Source organism: Centrocercus urophasianus, unplaced genomic scaffold (genome assembly GCF_019232065.1).
Source record: "Centrocercus urophasianus isolate 14NV4802_14NV808 unplaced genomic scaffold, USGS_Curo_1.0 seq_10, whole genome shotgun sequence".
NCBI lineage: Eukaryota > Metazoa > Chordata > Aves > Galliformes > Phasianidae > Centrocercus > Centrocercus urophasianus.
Window position 1 is genome coordinate 85,641,057 of NW_024884142.1, and position 23,662 is coordinate 85,664,718.

Here is a 23,662-nt window from a genome sequence, read left to right on the forward strand (position 1 = left end):
CCACTTGCTCTGTAGAACCCCAGCATCATCATGCAGATCCTACTGCCAGTAATGCAGGCTGCTACAATCTCAGCTAGCCCTGCTGCTCTTTCCCTTCCTCTGAATCACAGAGCTGCAAGCAGCAAGGAGCTTTTTTTAACCTCCTCTCTCCCGCTCACAACTTGACCCAGGTGCAGCCATCTGCAGTTCATGCAGAGCAGCTGAAAAAGGCTGAGCCCAACAGCAAAGAAAGGAGCCCATCTTTAGGGAGGGATGTCTTTTCCTACTGCAGCATGCTCTCCTCAACTCACAGCAGCTGGAGCCTGAAGTCCGGGTAATGCTCCCTGCCAAGGGTGTCTCACTGAAGGGACCAACCATAGGAAAGAAAAAAAATCAGTTCCAGTAGAAAAATAATTTAATAAAGGGATACGTTTCAAGAAAATATCGGTATAGTAACAACATTTTAAGTAAAATGTCCACAAAAATATACATGTCTAATGTGATTATACATAAGTTTTCTGACAGGTCCTGTTTTAATCTTGGTTCAGTCCACACTGGTTTTCACCTAGGAAAAACCTTCACAGCTACGAGGTTTCCTGGGATATATCAGCTTGCACAACAGAATCGTACGAGAAATTTTTTTTTAGCTCATTATAGGCTAAAACAAATTTTAAATTGGTAACAGTCTGGAGGAGATCAGTTTATACCATACCATTAATTTAAACAAAAAATAAAAGACAAACAATGAAAGCAAAAGAAGTCAGCCACCTAAGGGACATTGCTGGGCAGAAGCCTTGCGATACACACCACACTTAACAGTGACACAACTGGAAAAGGGAAAGGATGAAAGAAAAGCGGGCAAAGAGAAGGAAAAATTCCAGCAGGACCAGGGATCATGGAACTGCTAAAGGAGCAGGGTTTAGAGAGGCCAGGGGAAAAAAAACCAACCAAACAAATAGAAGGACACTCATCTCTCTCTAGAAACTAATTCTGAAACACAGAAGGTAAGCTAATTGCAGGAAGATGAAAAGGAATCATTGGAAAAATGTTTATTTCTTATTTTTTTTTAATAACTGTTGAGCTGTAGGTCTGTCCCAGAAAGCCCACCCCAGTCATGCAAATTCATCTGAACAGCTCCAAGTTCAATGTATTTCCAGGAGATAAAAACATGGCTACTGAAAGCAAGGGATGCAAGAGTACAGCAAGAAATAAAGAAAACACATTCCACCAGCAGAGGACAGGAACAGGACACTGAAGAAGGGATGTCAAACAAAAGGTATCAGCTTTGTCAATGGGCATTGTACACTGCAAAAGAAGAAGAAAACAAAAACAATTCCCTCCCCCCCCCCCAAAAAAAAATCAAGCACAACCAAAAGCCCATCCGACAGAAGCAAATGGAAAACTGCTAAAGAAATAAAAGGACACACATTTCCCAAAGGATTTCTTGCTTTTATAATCAAATTTCTTTTACATAGACAACTGAAACACACCAATATTTTGTGCGAAAAATATTTTTAAATAAACTTTGCTCGTTCTCGATTTTTGTACATTCTGATATACATATGTAACAAGGTTTATGGCACTGTAACTAGGATCAAAATCATATAAAGGAACAAAATAATTGCTTTCACTTATCCCTTCTGAATCAAGCCAGCTGCCGTTGTACTATTAGATTTTAAAAATTATCTTCTTATTAGTGGGCAGCCAACTCTAATTGGATTGAACACTCAAAACAAATCCCAAATTATTATTGCACAAGAAGCCAGTGAAGGCATATGGCATAGAATGATCAAAGTCCCTTTCTGTTAAAACCTTACACCCCAAAATAGAAAAATAGAACTGGAACATGAAACACGCCAAATAAACTTCTTTTTTCATCTTCTTTAGTTTGAGTCAGGAGTGTGAAAAGTGCCTGCAGACTTTTTAAGCTGCTCTGATCTCCTCTGCGTCAGTGAGCGACTTGCTAGGTGATCTGCAGCAACGCCTTTGCGGAACGAAGGCCCTCATGCTTCAGCAAGTTTTTTCTGCTTTGTTTTGGCTGTTTGTGTTTTGTCTTCAACTTAGGTTTCTTCAGTCTATGAACCTGCACAGACTACTTAGCCATAAACTCTACGAGTAGCTGGAGAGGAGGAGGAGGAAAAAACCAACCAACCAACAAACAACAACAACAAAAGAAAAGCCCAATATTTCTTCTTGGCTTTTGGATTTTAAAAAGTACTCCTTTTGCTCCAAAGCTTCTCTGCTCTATCAGTGCCCGGGAAGGAAATCACAACCGCATCCCAAACATGGCCAAGTTCTTGGATCTCTTTTAAAAACCTTTCCTTACAAAAAAAGGTTTTTATTCACAAAAAGTTTGCTGCAACTCCCTCCCCACCCAAAAGCTAAAAAAAAAAAAACAAACAAAAAAACCCCACAGCCCACCCCTCACTGCCCTAAATCAGGTGAAGAACAGGCTAACCCCTTCATTGACCACCTCTTTGCAGCTTCACCATCACACAACAGTTTCTACACCGATCAGCTTTGGTGTGAGGATTCGCGGTGTGACACCATTGTTTAGGTCTTCCTCAAACTCCAGTAACTGCCCCATAAAGTTAAGGTTAGGGGAAATGATTGGTCGTTTGCCTTTTACAAATTTATAGGCATCCGTCATGGTCATGCGCGTGTGCTTCATCAAGTACGCAATAACTATGGTGGCAGATCGGGACACTCCAGCCTGGCAGTGAATGAGGAGACCTTTTCCACACTGATGGGCTTCCTCTGAAAACAAGAACAACAGAAGAAAGTAAGATTTCTGCTATGTAGTAAATTAGCAAAGCTCAGTGCAGTGAAAAGTCACTTGATGTGAAACGTTGCTCTATTTGGCTAGAAGCACAGCAGCATCTCCTCCTCTTCCTCTCTAGTCCACCCTCCTTTAGGGAATCAAAGTACTTCACGTGAAGCACACAGGCCAGTTTACACAGCAAACTCTGGCTGTTTCAACTGAATCTTTGCCTCCCAGCCCAATTTTAATCACTTTCATTGTGTGAAAAGGCTATTGTCATCATCTCTGCCCCTTAACAACTGGAGCACGTCATTCTGCCGAAGGTTACCTTTCCCAAACATCTCTTTAGGAGCAGTGAGGAAAGAACGAGGGGAAAGAGGAAAAGGACAGCACACACATGCAGTCAGATGTACATGTGCTCTCCATCAAAACATATCATCTACAGAGAGAGATGCAAGAGCAAAAAAAGCTCCTGGAAGCACAGGAGCCAGGAAAGAGGAGGAAGTCACTGCCATGGCATCTTCATTTCCCACAGCTTACTTTGAAAATGGAAGTTAAAGCTTTCAAGATGTGACATTTCAGTGTACTACTTCCTTTTATTAATCTGGAGGAGAAGATGAATTTAGCTTACAAGTTTTGGTGTGAATCCAATCCCACAGAGAGTAAAGTGCATCTTATTTTACAAGTTACACCTGTATTACGAAAACTTAAAGGAAGCTGATTCTATGTCTCTATCAGCCAGTATTTAAGAAACTCAAAACTCCAAACACTTTTTAACACACGTTTTGAGCTGCACTTCCTATGCCCTTAATCTTAACTAAACTTATATTCATTTTCTAATTTGTTTAAATAGATACATGCCAATGATCTACTGTTTACGTATTTCCCTATTGTCTCAAATGAAATTTAAAAAGCTTACCCTGAGGGAGGGAAAACTTCGACTAGTTACTCTCCCAGCTAGCTAAATTTGCTATGGAGAAAAACCTCAATGGAGAAATATTTGTTTATTAAAAACAAAGCTAGCCCCTCAAGCTATAATTATTGAAGAGGAAAGCAAAAGGGGTTTCAAAATACTTTCTAAATGTTTTCAGAGTGAGGCTGTTTTCTCTGCCCTTAGTAAGGTCACCAAACCAATTAAAAAAAACATAGTCTGTAACTTAAGAGTTTGAGTTGTTGAGTTCTAACATTGAGTTGTATTTGAGTACTAATGCTGCCTGCCATCAAAACTACAGTACAAGCAGTGTTCTGCCTACTCACCTTCACTGAAATAACGTACACTGCATGATGATCTCCTGCTAACCAGAACGCAGCCACAACCAGCAGCAGCCAAGAGCACCGAGACCCAGCACCAAGGCAGATGGGACCAGAATATGCTAAGCCTGGGTTTCTCACCCTAGGCCCCAGCTGCATGACCAGGGCTGGATCCTTGGTGAGCTCAAGCGCACCCCACAGAGCCAGCACAAGCAGGCTCAATTTCCACAGGAGCTGTACAGATAGATGCTCTCATCCAGGAGCCATAAACAGTCTATTTTTGAAAGCAGGAACCAAGGAAGACAGCCCCGAGTCCACTTCGGTAAGTCCATGGGGTCAGCTAAGGACCTAAGCTGTGATGTGGCAAAGAAGTATGCTTTTGTCATCGTGGCTTCCACTACCAAACCCAAACTATTGATAATATGATTAGCCCAGCTTCAGCAAGAGGAAAAAAATAATAATTAAAAAAAAAAATATCACAGCCATAGTTCCTCCCCAACACCAGGATGTTTCAGGAAACGTCTAAACACGTGAACTGCTACTGGATAAACACCAGCAGACATCTACAGCGCTGCAAAATGCTGAGCTCTGTGTGTACACTGCAGGAAGCTGTGCCCACGAATATATAGAGAACAAGGAAAGGTCCTCACAAGCTTTCAGTATTACTTAATGTTCTCAATGACCAGGTCCACTTAAAACGACTGTCTGGGCTTAATAGAGATGACCAGAGCAGAAGGCACAGCCCCCCCCCAACCAAACTGGATGAGGTATATGCTGCGTAAATCACCGCGAGGTTCAGATTGACACAGTAATTTCATTTCCTCAGCTACATCCCCAATTTCAGATGGAGCTGCATTTTCACAGTGAACTGTCTCACAGCCTACAGGAATTCGAAGCTTATTAATACTAGTTTTTCACTGCTACCCACTCACCCACACATACACTGAAGTTACAAATCTAATGATAAAATAAGCGGAGTGTGAAAGTTTGTCATTTCTCTCATAAAACTGAGTTAGGGAAGACTCAGCTGTCATTAAAAATAGTTACTATAAAAATTTGGCTAGAAGCCACCGTGAAGACTAGAAAATGCAAAGGAATCACGAAGAGGGAATGACAAAAATCTCAGCTGTGAGAAGCAGGGGTGGAAAAGACCCAAATTTGGAGGGTTAGAGGTAGGCATAGCTATCAATGGATAAAATTGTACCTCTGGGCTACTTAGTCAGATGTGCCAGAAATGAGAATCAGCAGAAACATGAGGTGCTCAGTATTTCTGACAATCTAAACAAAAGTAAATGTGACCTTACACAGCCTTCAGGGTAGTTAGCAAAGCATAAAATTCATTCCAGATTCTTGTAATAGGTGAGGGGAGGGGGGGAGTGGGGAGAAAGTAGTTCCAGTGAAGGATAATTACCAATGAACTCAAAAGCCTCTTCAAAATACTGCCTGAGATTCTGCTTGTTGCTGTCAGTGGCTGGGAGCCGCTTGTAGTTGAACATGCCTTTCTCGTAATGGTACAGGGGCAGGTGGGTGGTCACGTTGATTACATAGCCTATGTTCATCCTCTGCATTTTCTCCAAGTCCTGAGCATCATGCTCATTTCCGAGGAAGAGGAAGGGCAGGATGGGGGTGAGCTCGGCATTCTCAATGTCTGGCGTGGTGGGGATGGACTGAGGTAGTGTGGGGGGCACTGCGGATGCACTGCTGCCTCCCCCCTCCTGGCACTCTTGCAGCTGGAGGGAGTTATCGCAGAGGTTTTCATGGTTCTGCTTGAAACCGCTGAGTCCTCCTGGGGAGAGAGACCAAGCAGATATTTTGGTTAGAGACCTCTACGGGGGCAACCGCAGCTCTCGGGGACAGCATGCAGCCTCGCAGCCTTTACTCCTGAGAACAGCACATGCCCACGTAGTCGGACAAAGCAATGCCAAACCCTGAAATGTAACAACAACCAAGGTGCTTGCCTAACATGGGGCAAACAGCTCTGCCTTTTCTGTCCCAGTTGCCTGAATATATCTAGCAGGTTATTTTTAGGACATTAATATGGATTGGGAAACGGGCTTGAGGGGGAAGGGAGAAGTCACTTTTTTGGCTCATATTCCCCTAGCTCTACTGCAAGTCACACTACTGGCTTTTTCAAGCAGCAATTTCCCTCTTTTTTCTTCCCCTTCCGCCCCCCCTCCAGGAGGGCAGCTCTGCAGAACTAGGAAGAAAAGCAGAGCTTCTTTCTACACCTCATTCGGCAATTACATCAGCCTTGGGCTCCCCACCTGCCCAGTTTCCATAGCAATTACACAAAGCACACAATGACATCAGCTGGCATGACATCAGCTCTTTGAGCACAAACAATACAAGAAGAACCACTTTGTTTCGGGCCTTTGGTACGACGGCGTTCTTGGGAGCCAATGATGTAATGTTAACAGGTGGCTCGCCTCCACGCCTGGGAAGAGAGGGGCAGGAGGAGAAGGGCAGCCATACCCCCCTGCCACCCACAGACGTGTGGGTTTCTGCTGGAGCAGGATACATGGGGCCACATGTTGTGCTGAGACCAGCCAAGTGCTTGGGCTCAACTGCACTTTGTTAAATAAAAGCCAAAAAATTCCAGGAAGGGGGAAACTACACGTGGATTACTAGAAAGAGTTACACCAGCCAAAACAAATGCTGAATGTCACCATCCTGCTATTTTTTTTCCCCCTCCTTCTAGAAGGTTATTCGCCTTTTCCATGCTCTTTCACAATGATCTAGCAGAAGGAAGACTTTAAAGCCATCACGCAGGCTTTGGTTCAGAAAGACACCCAACTCTTGAGCACTGCAGCTTCAACACCTTGGTGCCAGTGCTCACCCAGGGCCCATCTTTGTATCTGACAGCACTAGTGCCCCTCACCAGGCCACAGTCAGCTTTGAGAAGGGGGAAGCCCAGCTACAACCCATGTATACACTATCTATATTCCTGCAATTGGCCAACAAGAGGGAAACAAGCACAGTTAGACCTCACTTCTATGACAGGGGTGAATTCTAAATCCCAAACCTTCCTTTGGAGGCTCACAATATGCAGGCAGCCCTGGGTCCTCCTGCTGAAGGCAGGTGGCCATAAGGCCTTCCACCCTTTGCACAAAGGAGGTTTATTGCTTCCTTTCCTGTATTCTCAACTTCTCAAGCAATCCCCCAACTCAGTCCTCTCTTCTGCACAAGGGCAGGTGAGTTCCCATCATTCAGACAGCACCAAAACCAGATGATGGCCACACACCGGAAGATGGGACAAGAAAGCACAAACCAAACCCTGACAGGTCTGACAGCCTCCACATCGGGGCACTTCAGGATGGACACCAGGATGCAGCATGCTACAGAGCTACAGAAGACCTCAGGCCTGTCTGATCTCACCTTTCTCCTGTCCTTCACATACTGCTAGTAACTAACTTTCCCAGAAACCCATGAATCACCCTCAAAATGCAGAATATTTCCCATGCCTCAAAAACATGCTCATCTTCAGCTGTTTCTGCAAGTTTACAGGACAAAGCACAAAAACACCTACCTTAGCAATCTCTGTTCACAAAGCTGTTATAACAGGGCACAGCGCAGAAGAAAAGGCAAGGACAAAAGTCTGAGCTCAACTGCAAACTACATCACCCAGTCTTTATGGAGGCTGAAAAGTCTCTGCAGGCTGCTCAAGAACAACAAAGACGACCAGGGTCACCATGATGATGCCATCTGCCAGCTCACCCAAACCAACAGCCTAAGCTAACGGCTGAACCCTGACCACATTCCAGTCAACCCAACCCTACTCCAACACTTACACTGCTTTTGCACAGGCAAGCAATCCATTCAGCTTAAATAACTGTTCAAACAACACCCAGAACTCGTGGGGATCCCCAAGAACCAGTCCTAAGAATAAGCAGCTCCAGTGGCCCTGGGGTCAGTTCTCACTTTCTACCTCTGCCACAGCCTTCTGGGAGCCAGCAGCCACAGGTGGATGTAGGACCACACTGCTTCAGCACTCTTCAGAGCTCATGACATCACCCTTCACCAGCCACCCTAAGCACACAGCAGAGTTGGAGAACTTACAGTAAGCTCCCTCCCAGGACACCAGTTATATAAGATCACTAACCTGAACTGCCTCAGACACCCAACCAATGGAGTAATGGACAAGAACGGGCATCCAGAAAGGATGCAACAAGATGTAGACATAGAGGGGAAAAGAAATGTAAAAATGGGCTGTGGCACAACACATGGGTGAGAAGCCTCTCACCAGCACACAAGCAAGCTGAGTTTTAAAAGCAGATTTTCAGCTGCTAACTGTAATACAGAAAGCCTTCACCACTGCAGCTGCAGCAGACAGGCAATACATCCACTGGGAAGAACCAGAGGCATGCACGGTAGTGCTGAGCTCCAGCCATGGGGCTCACAAGCAGCTGTGTGCACACCTCCATTCAAATTCTCGGGCGCAACACACTGACTAAGCAAAATGCTAGCAGACATGCCAGCTACACCATTACAGAATGCTATGCTTGTAAACCATCTTCTCCATCTTCGAAGATATCACATAGCTTTAATAACCAGAGCGTGGTAAAATGCCTGAACCATCCAGCCAGTTTGACAGCCCTCACACGGATACAGAGAACATCCCACATGCTGCTCCAAAACAGCTGCTGAGCAGGTTGTCAGGGAGCCTGAACCTACCCACACCCAAACAAAGCAACAGGCATGCAAGAATGTCCAACACACTTGGATATTCAGTCTTTTTTCCTATAAGGAAAGGAATGAAGGAAGCAGGACCTCTGAAGCAGACAGTCTGCCCTGCAATATAGTGAAGGCATCAGCAGGCAGTGCTTCTGCTCACCATTGATGTGAAGGGCCAGAGATGTTTGCAGTTATCACTGCATGAGCTGTGTGAAATATTCCACCGTTCTGTCCTGCCAGAACAGTTAGTGAATGACCACAGGCTAGGGATTGTCTGAGATGTCATAACTTTTAGGAAGCTTCAAATCAGCACTGTATACACTCCAGCTATTCATACTTGTTTGCTCAGGCCTTTTGCAACCACCTGCCCATAGACATTTTGCATGATGCCTCCCAGACCCCTGCCACGCAGCAGCTGTGGGCATATTCCCAGCTCTGAAGCCACCCTGTACTCTCAAGGCCAGGTGAGCAGCTGGGCAGGAGCCAGAGCTCAGAGCAAATCAAGCAGTGGCAAACAGCACAGAAGTCATGCCAAGTAGCAGCTGTCATTTGCCATCATGAAAAGGAGCGCATAATTCAAAGCAGACACAAAATGTGTGGTAGAAACACGGTTACCAGTTTTGCAAAGGACTGTGACCTCATAATAGGAACAGCCATCTTTACAGAAAGCAAAACCAACATATTTTATCTATACACGTTCTGTGCAAGGGATTTATAGGGAAGAAAACTGGAAAAAAATAGGCAAGGAGTACATTAACACCCACCTTCCTTCTCCATGTTTTGCAATACCTCTTCATCAGTGGTTCTGTCTAGAGTGAGGGGCTGGACTCTATCCTTGTGGATGCCTTCCACAGGGATATTCTGTAATTCTTTATAAGCAAGGGTTTGCTTTGTGATACATTTCAGTAGAGCTAGCATATTTCCTACCTCAAAAGAGATTCGTACCCCATAGTAAAGTTACCTTGATTCCTCTCCCACAGTAGGGACAGCTTAGGCAAAGTCAAGCAGCACAAAAAGCCCTGACAGAGCAATACCTGTTGCAGTTACAGCAGGAACATTTTTTATACATGACAGATTGCAGATGTGGGATCCACATTTAGACAGAACACGTTGATCCCCACAGACAAACAGACCTTTTATATAGCTTTGAAAGCTATTTAGATGGATTTTTGGATCCACTCACCCTCAATTACAACACCACAAAGCAACCTAAAAAAAAAAAACAAAACAAACATAACAAAACCACCAAACCAAAATTCACATGCAACAAAAGCAGAAATCCCATAGGGCTGTGAATTATCAGAAAAAGATGTATCAGAGAGCGTCCAAAGGAGGCCTAGAAAAATGGAGAAGGGCCTGGAGGACAAGGCGTGTGACAAAAGCTGAGGCCGCTGGGTTTGCTCAGAGGAGCTGAGGGGAGGCCTCATGGTGGCTGCAGCTCCTCATGGGGAGCGGAGGGCAGCGCTGAGCTCTGCTCTGTGTGACAGTGACAGGACCTACACAACAAACTGAGCCCTACAGCTAAATGTGTTTGAGGTCAAAATGTTACCGTTTTAAGCAGCTAATGTTTGTGGCACGAGCACAGCACCACAATATAAGACATTCAGGCAATTGGTGCGTATCTGTTTAAGACGACGCCTTGAATTTGTGCAAGTACAGCCTGTTCCTTTAAACCTGTGACCTCATTTATTTACATTACTGCAGAAACCATTGCCAGAAGCAACAGCTGATGACAGTCTCATGTATTTTTCCACTAAGACAACAATTAAACTGCTTCTGTGTTATTAATGAACAGATGACTTTGTGTCAAGTCAACTCAAAGTGCAGGATGCCTCAAGGTTAAGCAAACGCGACTTGAGCTCATACAAACAGAGGTGTGCTGTGGGTTGGGGGTGCCCAGCCTGTGCCACCCCAGGTGGGCAGCAGAGTCTGACCCTGGCCCACCTCCCCCCCACTCTCACTGCATGTGCAGGGTGTGCTGAGGCACCTGCTAGCAAGCATGAGCTCATCTGGGTCGTGCTGTTGTGTATCCTCTCTGCATGCTCGGGTGCGCTTTCAGCAGCAAATCTATCACAGCCCGCTTCCTTCCCCAAGGGAAAAGCAGCTTTACAGGTTGAAGCAGAGCTCTCTGCCAGTTGTGGCCAAAACTACTCTCAAGATGGGACAACCGCCGGGACCGTGTCTTCACAATATCAACCCGTGCCCTGCAGAAATGTATGGCCTTGAACCTGGGCTTTAACCCAACCAGAGCTGCATCAGTCCTACCTCCATCAGATGACACAGAGGGGACTTCCCTTTGCTCTCTCTCCATATTCCTTCCTTCCTGCAGTACTCCCTCAGCCTTCCTCTGCTTTTGCCTCAAGCAGGGCTAAGCCTACATGGCGTGCAATGCTCAGGACACTATTGAGAACAGCACATCCCACACCTCTTGGAGCAACAGGGCTAACTCTAGCACGGCAGGAGTGCTCCTGTTATCCAAAACAGATATCCTTCCCCTCAGCATGGCCAGGTTCACGCTCATTGCTGTGGAGAGCTCAAGGGTTGTGCTGTGGTTGAATATATTGTATTCAGCCCACTCAGCAGGAAGAGATGAGAAGGATGATTCTCTTCTCTCACAACTAGTGGGGACCTGACAAACCACATTCAAACAAAATCAGAACTAGCTCCTTTGACTTCAAGAAAACTATAGGGGTTTTGCTTGTTTTCATAAAAAAGACTGGATGGAGACTGAGGCATCAAGCCCACTTGACATCTCAATTTAGTCAAGGTACAAGGAGATACAATGATGCTAAGACTGTTCCCATACATTTCTGCTGTTACATAATAGAAAGAAAAACAAAACAAAACAAAACATAACTGCAACCATACTTAGCTATTCAGAACAGAAACCTCATTCACCATCCTTTTGCAATGTAAGTATCCTCAATGGTCTCAAGAATCAACACTGATTTTGGAGAACTGGGGGTGGGAGAACACATAGATATAAATAATTAAAGATTTTTGCATTCGTGTGGCCACCAACACGCGAGTTACGTCTCCCTTCCAGACCTACAGGCAGGCTTCTCACCTGTCTACAGGAGGTTCAAACCACCCATTGCAGGGCTTCTTTTCCCATCACCCACATGGCATTTGGCATCAGCCTTGCTGCAAAAGATTAAACTTTAAACAAACAACAAAAAAGTGAAAGTAAATAGTTCACAAAGAACAGCTTCCACTTTGATACATTCAATCTAATCTAGTCTCTCCCTCTAATCAAGCTGCCAATGGGACTTCAAGACAAAGCAAAACAAAGATACCCAAAAAAAGCAAGCCCAGGCATTCCAGAGAACTTGTGAGGGCAGTTTTTTTCCACGTGGGAACTACCCGAGATGCTGTTTCATTGATGAGTTCCAACCCAGAGAAGTTACAAACACATCCCTGACCCAACTGCACTGAGACCCCCTTGAAAGGTTGAGAGTCTGACCAGATAAAAAGAATTACCTGTCCCCCAGCATCGAGGCACACGTGCATGCATTTGCGTATTATTTCTAATTTCAACTTGCTGTGGCTCACACCAACCATACATCCTCTCCTGCTGGCCTCTTGCAGCCCCTGCTCTTACCTACTTTGCTCTAGTACTTCACACCAGGAACAGAGCAACTCGCTGCCCTGAAGGACACATTCCAGGTGTGCAGGAGAGAGGTCACCGAAGGCACTGCCCTCTGCCAAAAGACAAAGGCTCTGCCTAGCTCCACTCACTTCCTTCCATCATGTCTACCACTCACTCTGCACCACATTTTCATCCACGATACCATCCACACCTGAACACACGACTTGCTTCTTCACATTGCTAGCTGTCCCATTGCTTTTTCTCTTGTGAGAAAGCACAAGGTCATCCACACTAGTTCTAATTAGAAACAAGCTATATGTATAGTGGTATATATATATATATATATATATGTATGATATATAAATATAAACTGCTACTGGGGAATGTTTCTTGGGATTTCAGCTTGAGGGTTGGTTTTGTTTTGTTTGTTTGTCTTAAACAGTTTTGTTTCAAACAGAAGTTGGACACCCAAGCCACCTATGAAAGCAACATACCTCCCATGCCAGCTCTCCTAAGAGATACCACTAGTGCTTCTGGACAACTCACCAGCCCTTCCTAAAATCACCACACATATGAACTGAAGAAGAAGTTCCAGTTTTGCAACTGGAAGTCCTCTATGCATTAAGTAAGCATCGAGTTTGTCCATTTAGAATAAAATATAAAAAAGAACACTCACAGGAGAGAGGGACACATCACAGGACAGCATCCTTCAAAGCATTCTGTTATTCTCAGAGAGTGATCAGAAAGGTAAGAGGAGGAGCTCAAGCTATACAAGAATGTAACTTGGAACAAGAAATTAAGTCCTACATCCCAAACTGTGACAATTTTGCTGTGACAGATGAGGTTTGGACTTGCCCTCCCTGGAGGGCAAACATTTATAGCAGAAACTCAAAATTAGACACTTTACAACTTCTCATAGCAAAAGTATGCTCTCCCATGGGGATTTAAACTAACATGAAGTCCAATTAAATAATCACTGGAAATGTCAGCATAAGCCCTGAAGGAATACATACTTCTACTGTGAAATGCTCCCACTGGAAATCATATTAACAAAAAGGTCATCAAGAAATGCTAAAGCTATGTATAAAGGAGGCAGGGGAAGTGATGGGGGAGGGAACAGAAACTATTCATGCTATAAAGATACCACAAATGGTTTTATATTGACAAAGAGTTACAAGTCTGCTTTCACAGAGGCAGAATGGATGGGACCTCCAGGCTCTGGGATGCATGAGGACCGAGACAGCACAGCGGGCTCGGTGCATCCAAAGAGGGAGAAGGGCCTCAGCACAGTTTCAGACGTCTGTAATCCTGGGTGTGTATGAGTGGACGTTTCTGTTTAATTAGCAAGTTTTACAGAAGGCTGACATTTTCATGGTTCAGTCATCTGTTTATTCATTTTACCCTTTTAAGGGCAACCTCTTCAGGACAGCTTCACTCCAGCAACCGAGCAAGCTGCTCTGTTTCTGTTGAAAATGAATGCAGGCTCCTTTCCAGCCCAAACCACTGCTCCTCTGCATCAGAAACACCAGCAACACATTGCAACAGTGTGAAAGGAAAGCAGGGTTCTGCTGCAACACACCAGTGAATGCCATCCATTCCTGCTGGATCTAAAACCTCTTAAAAAAAAAAAAAAAAAAAAAATCCTTCCTTTTGAGTACAAATTGTATCTGGCACTGATTTGACACTTTCCAGCAATCTGCTTCAAAGCATATGAAGTTTTCTTCATATCCAGTAAAGGAAGCTGCCTTGAAATATCCTAGCCACACTCTCCAGAACAGCCAACTACCAGAAGCAGTGAGATGCAAGGCAGTCCCCACGCTGCCACCAACACCAGGGCCGGTCCAACTGGCACCTAAGCCAGTGGTACAAGGTTGAGCACCTGGCAGCTCACTCCATCCTGGCCATCAGGATACCCAGCATTGCACAACAGTACTAATGGACAAGGAAGCATGGCTAGAACCTACACTCCAGCGTCAAGGGAAGGAGAAAACTTATACTTAGAAAAGCCAGAATTAAACAGCGATCAAACAAGGAATGTGTTCAGCTAGATCAAAACTAACTTATGTCTTGCCTTTACACATAAATAAACAACAGTACTTTGCAGGAGGCAAAAGCAGTATATTATTCCTTGATAGAGACGTAATACTGCCTTACAGAACTAAGAGGAAAATATTGAAAAAAATACAATGGTTTCACAGAGTCATAGAATTGTAGGGGTTGGAAGGGACCTCCAGAGATCATCGAGTCCAACCCCCCTGCCAAAGCAGGTTCCCTACAGCTGGTCACACAGGTAGGCATCCAGGCAGGTCTAGAACATCTCCAGAGAAGGAGACTCCACCACCTCCTTTGCCTTGAGGTTAATCACAGTGAGTGTTTACAGACAAAACTCCCAGTATCTTACGATGGCCAAGATGAATTAGAGTCCATCACTAGCATAATACAGGTCAACTGCTTTAACAAGAGTTTTGCTTTAAAACATTACTGGCCACTTGCTTTACTTAAGCCCCAATATCTCACTCTGGCATCATAAACTGGAAACAATCAATTCAGCTAGCAAGCTTCTCTCACTTACTTTCCTAATCTCTTAAAACCACCGCAAAAATACATACGGGGAGGAAAAAAAAAAAGTATGTATTTCTTTTTAATAAATATAGTAATTCATGTAGGGACAAGCAGCGGCAGCAATAGGAGGCTCTTCCTCCGGGAGAATCATAGAATGGCCTGGGTTGAAAAGGACCACAATGATCATGTACTTTGAACCCCCCTGTTGTGTGCAGGGTGTTGAAAGCCAACCACCAGACCAGGCTGCCCAGACCCACATCCAGCCTGGCCTTGAATGCCTGCAGGGATGGGGCATCCACAGCCTCCTTGGGCAACCTGTTCCAGTGCGTCACCACCCTCTGTGTGAAAAGCCTCCTCCTAATATCTAACCTAAACTGTCTTAGTTTAAAACCATTCCCCCCATTCTCCCCCTATCCACCCTCGTAAGCAGTAATTCTCCCTCCTGTTTATATACTCCTTTCCTACAAGGCTCCTGGTGGCTCCTTGCAGACTTGCTGGCTCAGGTCAATGTGGGAGTAGTGATGTGTTCTTAGGGGCACCACTAAAAACAAGTGGAAGGAGAGGACAAGCTTGTGCTCCTTCCAGACCTTAAGCTGCTCACAGTGGCTCCTTTTAGCAAGGAGATCATCTGTTCACCAGAAGAGAGGAAATAAAACTGAACCTTGAGGTTTTTAAATCAACAAAAACGTCAACAGGCAAATCAGAACCTACAGTGTACTACATTAGAAAGGATGTGCTGCTAAGGGAGGAAGTAGAATAACAGGCACCCTTTTTATCTCCCACTTTCTGCACAGGAGAGATGCGTTGTTTCAGAGCACTGCTGTGACTGTGGATGGATCTGGGTCCACTACACTTAATTGGTGACCTAAGAGATGAGCTCAGTGTTACAAATGGTGCAGGGAACAGAATAACGAGACAGATTAAAATGACTCGTCCAAGGTCTCACAACAAGCCTATTGTGTGAGGAAAAAGTGAGAGAATGACCACTGTGTGGCCTTGGCCAGAGCTCCCCTTGCCCTGAGACTGGTATCTAGTCATCCCCTTTTCTGCACCACGCAGGAAAGGAATTTGCTTATCTTCCTCTGTCCTTTAAGCACTTAAAAAGCTGCTATCTCCTATCAGGAACCTTCTTTAGCAGGGGGTTGGGCTAGATGATCTCCAGAGGTCCCTTCCAACCCCTACTACTCTGTGAATCTATGCTGTACAAGTCCAGAGCCATGCTGAGACCACCTGCTGGAGGTCGCATGCTCCTGGGGAACCAGCAGCTTTCACAGCAGTAGGAGGATGCACTGAAACCATCTCCAGTGGACTGTGATGCTTCCAGGCACGAGGTTGCCTTCATCACAGATATTAATTGAAGCAGTTTCCTGTACTGAAAAGTCACAAGGCATTAAAAATCCCCGCAGATTCACTGCTGAAGCTGCTGGGGCATAAAGCATCAGCTGAACATGCAGCAGAGACCGTGACTGCCCTGGGATGTTCCAGCTGCAGAAATAACCACACAGAGACATTTTGAAAGCAGGGGCAGTGGTCCTCCAGGTGAGCTTGTCGTAATAGCCTCCCTCCCTGCCTCCAGATAGGGGATGCAGGGGCACTGCCAGGACTGCTGGCTGGTTTTCCATCCCAGCCAAGTCTCAAAGGCACTGGTGCACACTAGAGCTCTACCACTCCAACTACTGTCAACACATTCATCAGGCTAAGACCATAGCTCACTGTGAAAACCCCTGAAGGCCCTGCCAGCTAAAGCAAGCAGGTGCAGCGCTCAAGAGGTTACCTCTCCCCAGCTTGCTCTCATCACATCCAGCTGAACAGCTTCAGGCAACAGTCAGTTGTTATACTGAGGTCAGTCTTGTATTCTCTGCAGCCAATGTTCCCCAAGCCCACGAGCAACTTCCCAACAAGGCCAAGGCACCACGATTGGTCTTATTTTTGCACAGAGTGACAAAGCATTAGGTCTTTTAAGTAGATTAACAGTGTTCTTTTTCTTCACAGAACATGACTTCTATAGCTCTGCAAGCTTACGCTAAATATTTTAAAAAAAAATTCTTTAAGACTATGGGAATGTTGCTCCCATTCGTGTCATTTTGTCACTTTAGCGTTGCTGGTGTAAATAAGAAATTGTAATATGGTTTTCCATAGAGTAAAGAAACAGTCGTAGCCTAAAGACAAGTGACTGATCCCCCACTTCAGAGGTGCTGTAAATCAAAGATAGTTTAAAAACTTTTAGGCTCCTAAGCATGGTAAAAAAGAACAAATATCAGCTGTTGTTTAAGAGGAAAAAAAAACAAAAAGGCATGAATAGATCCTAAAAAGATAGAGGCCTATGTGCATTAGTTGACAACTTCTCAAACCTCAAACACTACTACTGACAAACATATTTGAGCTCCTGCAATCAGATTCTGAAAACCAAAGGTGAAATCTTTGTCCATGAAGCAGCAGCAGCAGTTTTTCCCCCAGTGACTGATGAGGCCAGATTTCCTCTGCAGCACAGAGGGAACACATTTTAAACACACTGGATGCATCTCACGCATTACTTAACACTTAAAAATACACATTTCCCTATTTCAACCATGACCTAATAATTATTCAGTGGAGATCTCCAGTGGAAATAAGCGCCAGGCACATATTTGCTGGACAGCTGGATTTTTTGACCGTTGTGTCAAGTTCTACTCTTGAATGTGCTTCTGCAGTGTAATTCAATTAGGGCTTAAAGTAACACTGGCACTGCTGGATTACATAATAATAATAAATCATGTGTTTGCAACAGATTACGAAAACATCAGGTATTCCAAAGGCAGTTGATCACACTCCTTTGAGTTAACACGAGACAACGTCAAGCAGGCGCTTATTCCTTTTATAGGTCTCTCGGTCCCTTTGTAGTTGTTTCAACTTCTCTGATAGGTGACTTCAGCGCTGGTAAGAGATCTGAAGCTATTCTTAGACCACAGCAGTGAGCACGAAGTGGTTTGCTGGCAGGTTCTGTGCTCCTTGCTATAACGAGACTCAGCCACTTAATTTATGTCCCTGTTAGACAAGCAATGAGAAGACTGCAAACCAGATTTTAAAAAAGCTCCTCAAATCAGGAACAAGAACAGAGAAGTAACTACGCGTTATCACCGCTGTTCCGCTCCTCCCCAAGCCCCGTGCAGCGCTCCAGTCACCACTTCACAGCACAGAGGAAAACTGGGATTATTAGCAAATTTTCACATCAGACCTTTGATCTGGATTGGTTTTCCCTCAATCAAACAGAAGAGTTTTTAAAAAAACTGTGCACAAGGCAACTGTGGGTTCATGAGGCTCTTACAGCTGGGTCTTCAGGGCAGAGGAAGATGGGTAAGGTGAAGCCAATACCACCAGAGACTGGCTAGGGAGACAAAGGCAGCTCTTCTCATTTAAAAAAAAAAACAAAAAAAAAAAAAAACTGTTGAAATGTTTTGGCACAGACACTACACTTTCTCATTTTTGGTTCATTTGTAGATTTAATTTAACTTGAAAGGAAACACTCAACTCCAAACCTAAACACTCCATTCTGTGTAAAATAATACTTTTCATTTGAATGCCAAAGCATTCCCCACTTCCTATTTTTATGTCCCAGGAGCAAACTAAAGCATGCAAAAAGCCCAAAACTGTAAGCCACTTTCACTATGAGCTAATGCACCCACGGATGGCAAATTCTTCCAGTAAGGCAGAAATACACTGCTGCTACCCCACGACAGTCCCACCACAATGTGCTGCTGGGCTTTGGGTAGCAAAGTGGGCACTGGGCCTTTGAGCCAACTTGGGAAGAAACGCAGCTTTGCCATCATCAAGCAGGAAGGGTGAATGTGATCACTGTTTGTACCTCCTCTCATCCCAGTACTGGACAAAAAAAGACACATCCACACAAAGAAGCCTTTAGGTTTCAGTAGGGATGGAACACCGTGGTCTAACAAGAACAGCTGTGAGCACATGGGGAGAAACAGAAATTCTTCATGTTTTGTATACAACCGAGCAGCAGCTTCAGCCCTTGATCGCTTAGGCTGCTAAAGCCCACGTAACAGCAATGTGAAGAACACCATACCTTTTTGGTAAGAAATGAAATAGTCATGTCAGTCTTCTAAATGCTGCTGTGCCTTCTGAACAAAGAACAGAGCAAATCTTTGCTTCTGAAGAGCTTAATTGAAAATGACACTCCATATTAAAGGAAGTAGCAAGGAGACACAAAGGGAGGCACACAGTTCTCAAAATCCCTGTAAAGCCCAGTGCTCCCTTGTCAGCATCAGTTTATGTCAGTCTGTTACATTAAAAATAAATCAGACAACCTCTTTTTAACTTGAGCCTAGTCAGGCACTCCGTCCATACATTTATCTATAGAGCCGTGTGGCCTTTGGAAACAGTGCTTAAAAAGAGTAGGGCACCTAACCCTAAATACACCGAGGGCCACGCTGCTGCCGGACAGCGGTAAGCCGGGGCTGTAACCCAACCCTGGGTTTGCCGATCGGGTTCCCCCCACAACGTGACACCGCAGCGCGCAAAGAGCAGCGCGGGCTGACAGGCAGCACCAAAGATGGAGAACGTGGCACCGGATCAGGGGGACATAAACTTGGCCGGCTAGGTTAGCAACCAGTGTTTGCAAACACAACACAGGCATCAGATGGGTTGGCCATAAATTAGGAGTGGATTACAGCAAGCAAGAAAAACCACTCGAAAAAGGAGGGGAAAGAAGAAAAAAAAGAAGTGGCAAAGAGCTATCTCTGGTTTCATTCTGGTGTCTGCAACCACGGGCCTGCATGCACATATGGTGTTAGCGTTTGGCCTGCCGGGGCGTGATGGAAAAAATGCTATCTGACAGGGGGAAAATGAACAACTGCATGGCCAGCACTGCTCCTCAGGCTCAGAAAGTAACGCAGAGACTTCCTAAGCACTGCTTTACTACATGGTAAACTCGCAGATCAATAGTGGCCTAGGTTGGAAGGGAGCTCCATTAGAGCCTCCTCTGAGAAGGGAGGAAAGTGAGGTGATAGCAGGAGCACTTATTTCCCCAGGTGAGGCTTGCCCTGGTCCAGCCAATTCTTACACCCAAAAAACCAAAAGGGATTTATGCTTCCTTTGTCTACTTGCAGAGTCTACTTGCAGAGTCCCAGATCTGTTGGCAGAAGAAGTTCAGGGAGGGGATTTCTCCTAAGCAGGTCTTCGAAACAGATGCTCACATTTCTCAGTAACTGAAAACCAAAAATAGCCCAAGTAATCCCACAAGCACCCAGCCAAGCCCCGTGCAGCACCCAGGAAATGGTGGCCAGAGAGGGCTGCCCACAGACTGCCCACAGGGCCCAGCAGCCCCACAGCCTCCCGCTCCATGTATAGCCTGAAGTGGTAGAAGCTTCAGTGATACAGAGAAACATGGAAGACAGACACCTTCAGCATCTCCCTTTTCTAAGGGTAGGAAGACCTGCAGACCACACAGTACAAGCCGTAGGGCTAGCTGTAAGGACTGAGCAACAGAATAACTGCCATCAGAGAGAGAGAACCTCAGAGGTAACCTTACCCTACTGAGCATCTCTCCCTTTTGAGCAGGTACAGGGCATCATCATGACAGGACAGGCACTAACAGCACACTGGGAGCCTGCAGCACTGCAACTACATGCTTTCTGGAGCTAGAAGAATTTTAAGTTTCCACAGCATATGCTAAAAGAGGAGTATTGCACTGGACTTGTAGCTCCTAGATGGCCACGAACATAAAGGGAGAAAATGAACTAAACTATCAGACCAACCCATACTTTCACCACATCATGGAGGCTGGTTTTTCTGTACAATTTACTAAGTTACTGTTTTCATGTGAATTAAGTACAGACAAATCCTCCAGTAGTTTCGTGGTACCATAGCCAATCTCTATCAACCATGCCTCTAAATGGCATAAATACCCAGGGGCAAAGAGATTTATAGAGGGCAGCATAGTTATAAATAGGAGCTACAAAATAAAGGGAAGAAAGGGAAGCTTCCTTGGATGCTACCTCAGGGCAAGTGGGACTGTTCCTCCCCAGAATATTAAAGAATAGGGTAAAAATACATTTAAAAATGAGCCTTTAAAGAAGGAAAAAAAAAAAAAAAAAACACAGAAAGTACGCATCCACACACACATATAATCACTACCCTTTCAGACCACTTTCTAAAGGAGCAGCTCCTTCTGTCCATTACTCTAACCCTCTTTCATTAAAGCAAGACTGGACTGATTCTTGAGTTTTGTCAGCTGGTCAATGATGCAATGTCTCCTTTATCGTTCTTCATTTGCTCTCCCTCTGCTTATCTCCAGCACCTAGAAGCTGAGTTTAACATAGACTAAAATAAAGCTGCTAAGTAAAGGTCAGTCTGGCAAGCTAAAAGCAAAGTATACTCTCCTGGACCTTTGCCCCTCAGGCTATAAATACCTTGAGAAAACACTGGGGGAAATTCTTTGTCTATACAGCCAGCCACCAGGAAGCACGCTTCCTCCTTCGTTCAACTCCCACCCCACCACTACTCAAGGACAACCATCAGAGGAAGGCAATCACCCCACCACTGCCAAGTGGCCCATTCCACCACCTGCCCATGGAAGACATGCTTTGCCATCTGTATTTTGAGGCACAGTGACATTCCTAGAAGTGCACAGCCATGCTGGAAGCTCAACCATCAGCAAGGCGTGTGGCACAACGCTCGCACAGCACATGGGGGGCAAAGAGGAATATTACCTTTTAGGACTAGGGGTTCCTTGCCTTCTCTCTTGAGGGACTCCAACACTATGTGGAGGGGCTGAGAAGGCATTACTCTGCTCGGCTCATTGGTATTCTCATCATAAACTATGATTTCTTTGGAAAAGATCCTCTTGAAGGAGTCCTTGCCTTCCCGGCAAGAGATCAAGTCCAAGACAGTGATCTTGCCCTGCTGGAGCCGCCTCCGGCTGATCTTGTCTGCGCAGTTGATGTGGACAGCCCCTTGGATGTGGCTCTTATTATACTCCATGAACGGCCTGCAGTCGATGATGACAGGCCCTTGGTTCTGCGCGTGGCTCTTGCTGCATTTCGTCATCTTCTTGGCCAGGTCGTTGGGGTAGATGATCTTGATGCTGGCTAGCTGCTTGCCGCCACCCGACACCGGGCTGCCCACCCCGCCCAAGGGGCTCAGGCCACCGGCGCTCTCATTGCTGTTGACCATTTGGTTGGCGGGGCAGGACGGGGAGGCCGCTGCGCTGCTGGTGCTGGTGTGGGCTTGGGCCTGAGCGTCCTTGTCGTACGTTGCCACAGTGCAGCAACTGGCACTGCTGCATCCACAACTCAGGGAGCGGGCAGAGCCGTTGGATGAGGGCATATACGTGAGATTCGCAGTCTTGAGGGACACGACGGCTGCACCGAGCAGACCGGGGCGGCTCTCGCCGGCGGAGGAGGCGGGTTCCAGATAGCTAGAGTCTAAACACAGGTTGAGATCCTGAGGTCTCACCGGCCTCGAGAGTGCCACCACTACCCTGTCGTCTAAGGGAGACGGAGGCATGAGGAGGCTGAGAGCTAGCAAATTAAGAAGAACTCAAGATCCCCCTGCAAAAGAAGAAAGGGAAGGGAGAGCGGCGGGGGGAGAAAGGCGATGAAAACAGATCAGCGCATCGCATAAACCTACGGATCGCTTCCCCGACACCCATCACCCACGGGTCACAAGCCACGCTGACGGCTCCCGGCCCGCTCGCTGAACAACCTTTCCCAACCCCTCAGCAACACTACGTGCACGTACGCGAAGAGCAAGCGGAGCAGCACGCCGGGAGGAGGCCGCGGTCAGCACGCAGGCGGTGCGGGGCGGTTCGGACACCCCGGCGCGAGGCAGGCGGCACCGCGCTCCGCAGCGAGCGAAGGGCCGGCAGCCGCCGCAGCCCAACGCGTCGGCAGCAACGTGCAACTTTTCCAGCGAGCCGGAATGAAATCGGCTTTTGATTCAACGCGCAGAGACAGCTGCAAACTTGAACACCGAGTTAAACAAGAACAAAATCTCGCCGAAAGCAGGAAACGCCGGGTTCAGAGCAGCCTGGCGGAACGCAAGCGCTCCCGCCGCCCGCGGGGCTCCCCACGCACGGAGCCGGGCGGCGGGGGGGCCCGGGGGGAAAAACAAAAAAAAAAAAAAAAAAAAAAAAAAAAGAGGAAAATCCCTCATGCTTTCGCTGTTCAGAAAAAGGATAACCGAGAGCGGAGCCTCTCCGCCCGACACGCTTTAGAAAAACAACAATAAAAGGGCAAACAGCCCATCTCCCTAAAGAAAGGGGAGAAAACATACAATAACCGCAGCGAACCGAAGCAGCGCAGAACCAAACTTTCATTCTCCGGCCCGGCACCTCCACCCCTCGTGTCTCGGCTGCCCTGCGCCGCTATCCGCCCGCCCGCCCGCACTCACCGGCGCGGCGCGGCGCGCTCCGGTGCGTCCCGCTTCTTGGCGGCCCCGCGCCGCTGTTTCTCGCGCCCGCCGCCCCGCGCGCCACCCGCACCATCCTCGTTACTTTCTCTTTTGCTACCGCGTAAATGTACGGCTTTGCGGGGGCGGGCCGGGAGGTGACGGGCGGCCCCGGCGGCCAATCGGCGAGCAGCGGGGCGGGGGAGGGGGCGGGGCGGGTGATGTCATTGGCAGCCAATCGGAAGGGCGCGGCGCCTGCTCGCGCCCCGCGGCGGCAGTTGCTCCTCGCGGACGTGCGGCGCGCGCCCCTCTCGCGCCCCGGCGCTGTCAGAGCGGCGGAGCGAAGCGGGAACCGCACATCTCAAGGGGGTCGATGACGTAGAGTGGAGTTGAGCCTAAGAGGCTTCTGCTGGATGCGTCTGCCAATAGTCCCGTTCTAACCACCGTGAGCCTGCACGAGATGCGCT

The 23,662-nt window shown here is 46.5% G+C and overlaps 1 protein-coding gene across 1 annotated transcript; it reads right to left on the minus strand.

The window, feature by feature from the left end:
- Nucleotides 1-376: 376 nt before the first annotated feature.
- On the minus strand, nucleotides 377-23,250 carry DUSP10 (dual specificity phosphatase 10). The gene is made up of 4 exons (XM_042820292.1): nucleotides 23,199-23,250; nucleotides 21,518-22,357; nucleotides 5,403-5,777; nucleotides 377-2,736 (listed from the first exon to the last, which is right to left on the minus strand). The coding sequence occupies exons 2-4, from the start codon at nucleotides 22,311-22,313 to the stop codon at nucleotides 2,471-2,473; spliced, it is 1,437 nt and encodes a 478-aa protein (XP_042676226.1). The 5' UTR covers nucleotides 22,314-22,357; nucleotides 23,199-23,250; the 3' UTR covers nucleotides 377-2,470.
- Between the last annotated feature and the right edge of the window lie 412 nt (nucleotides 23,251-23,662).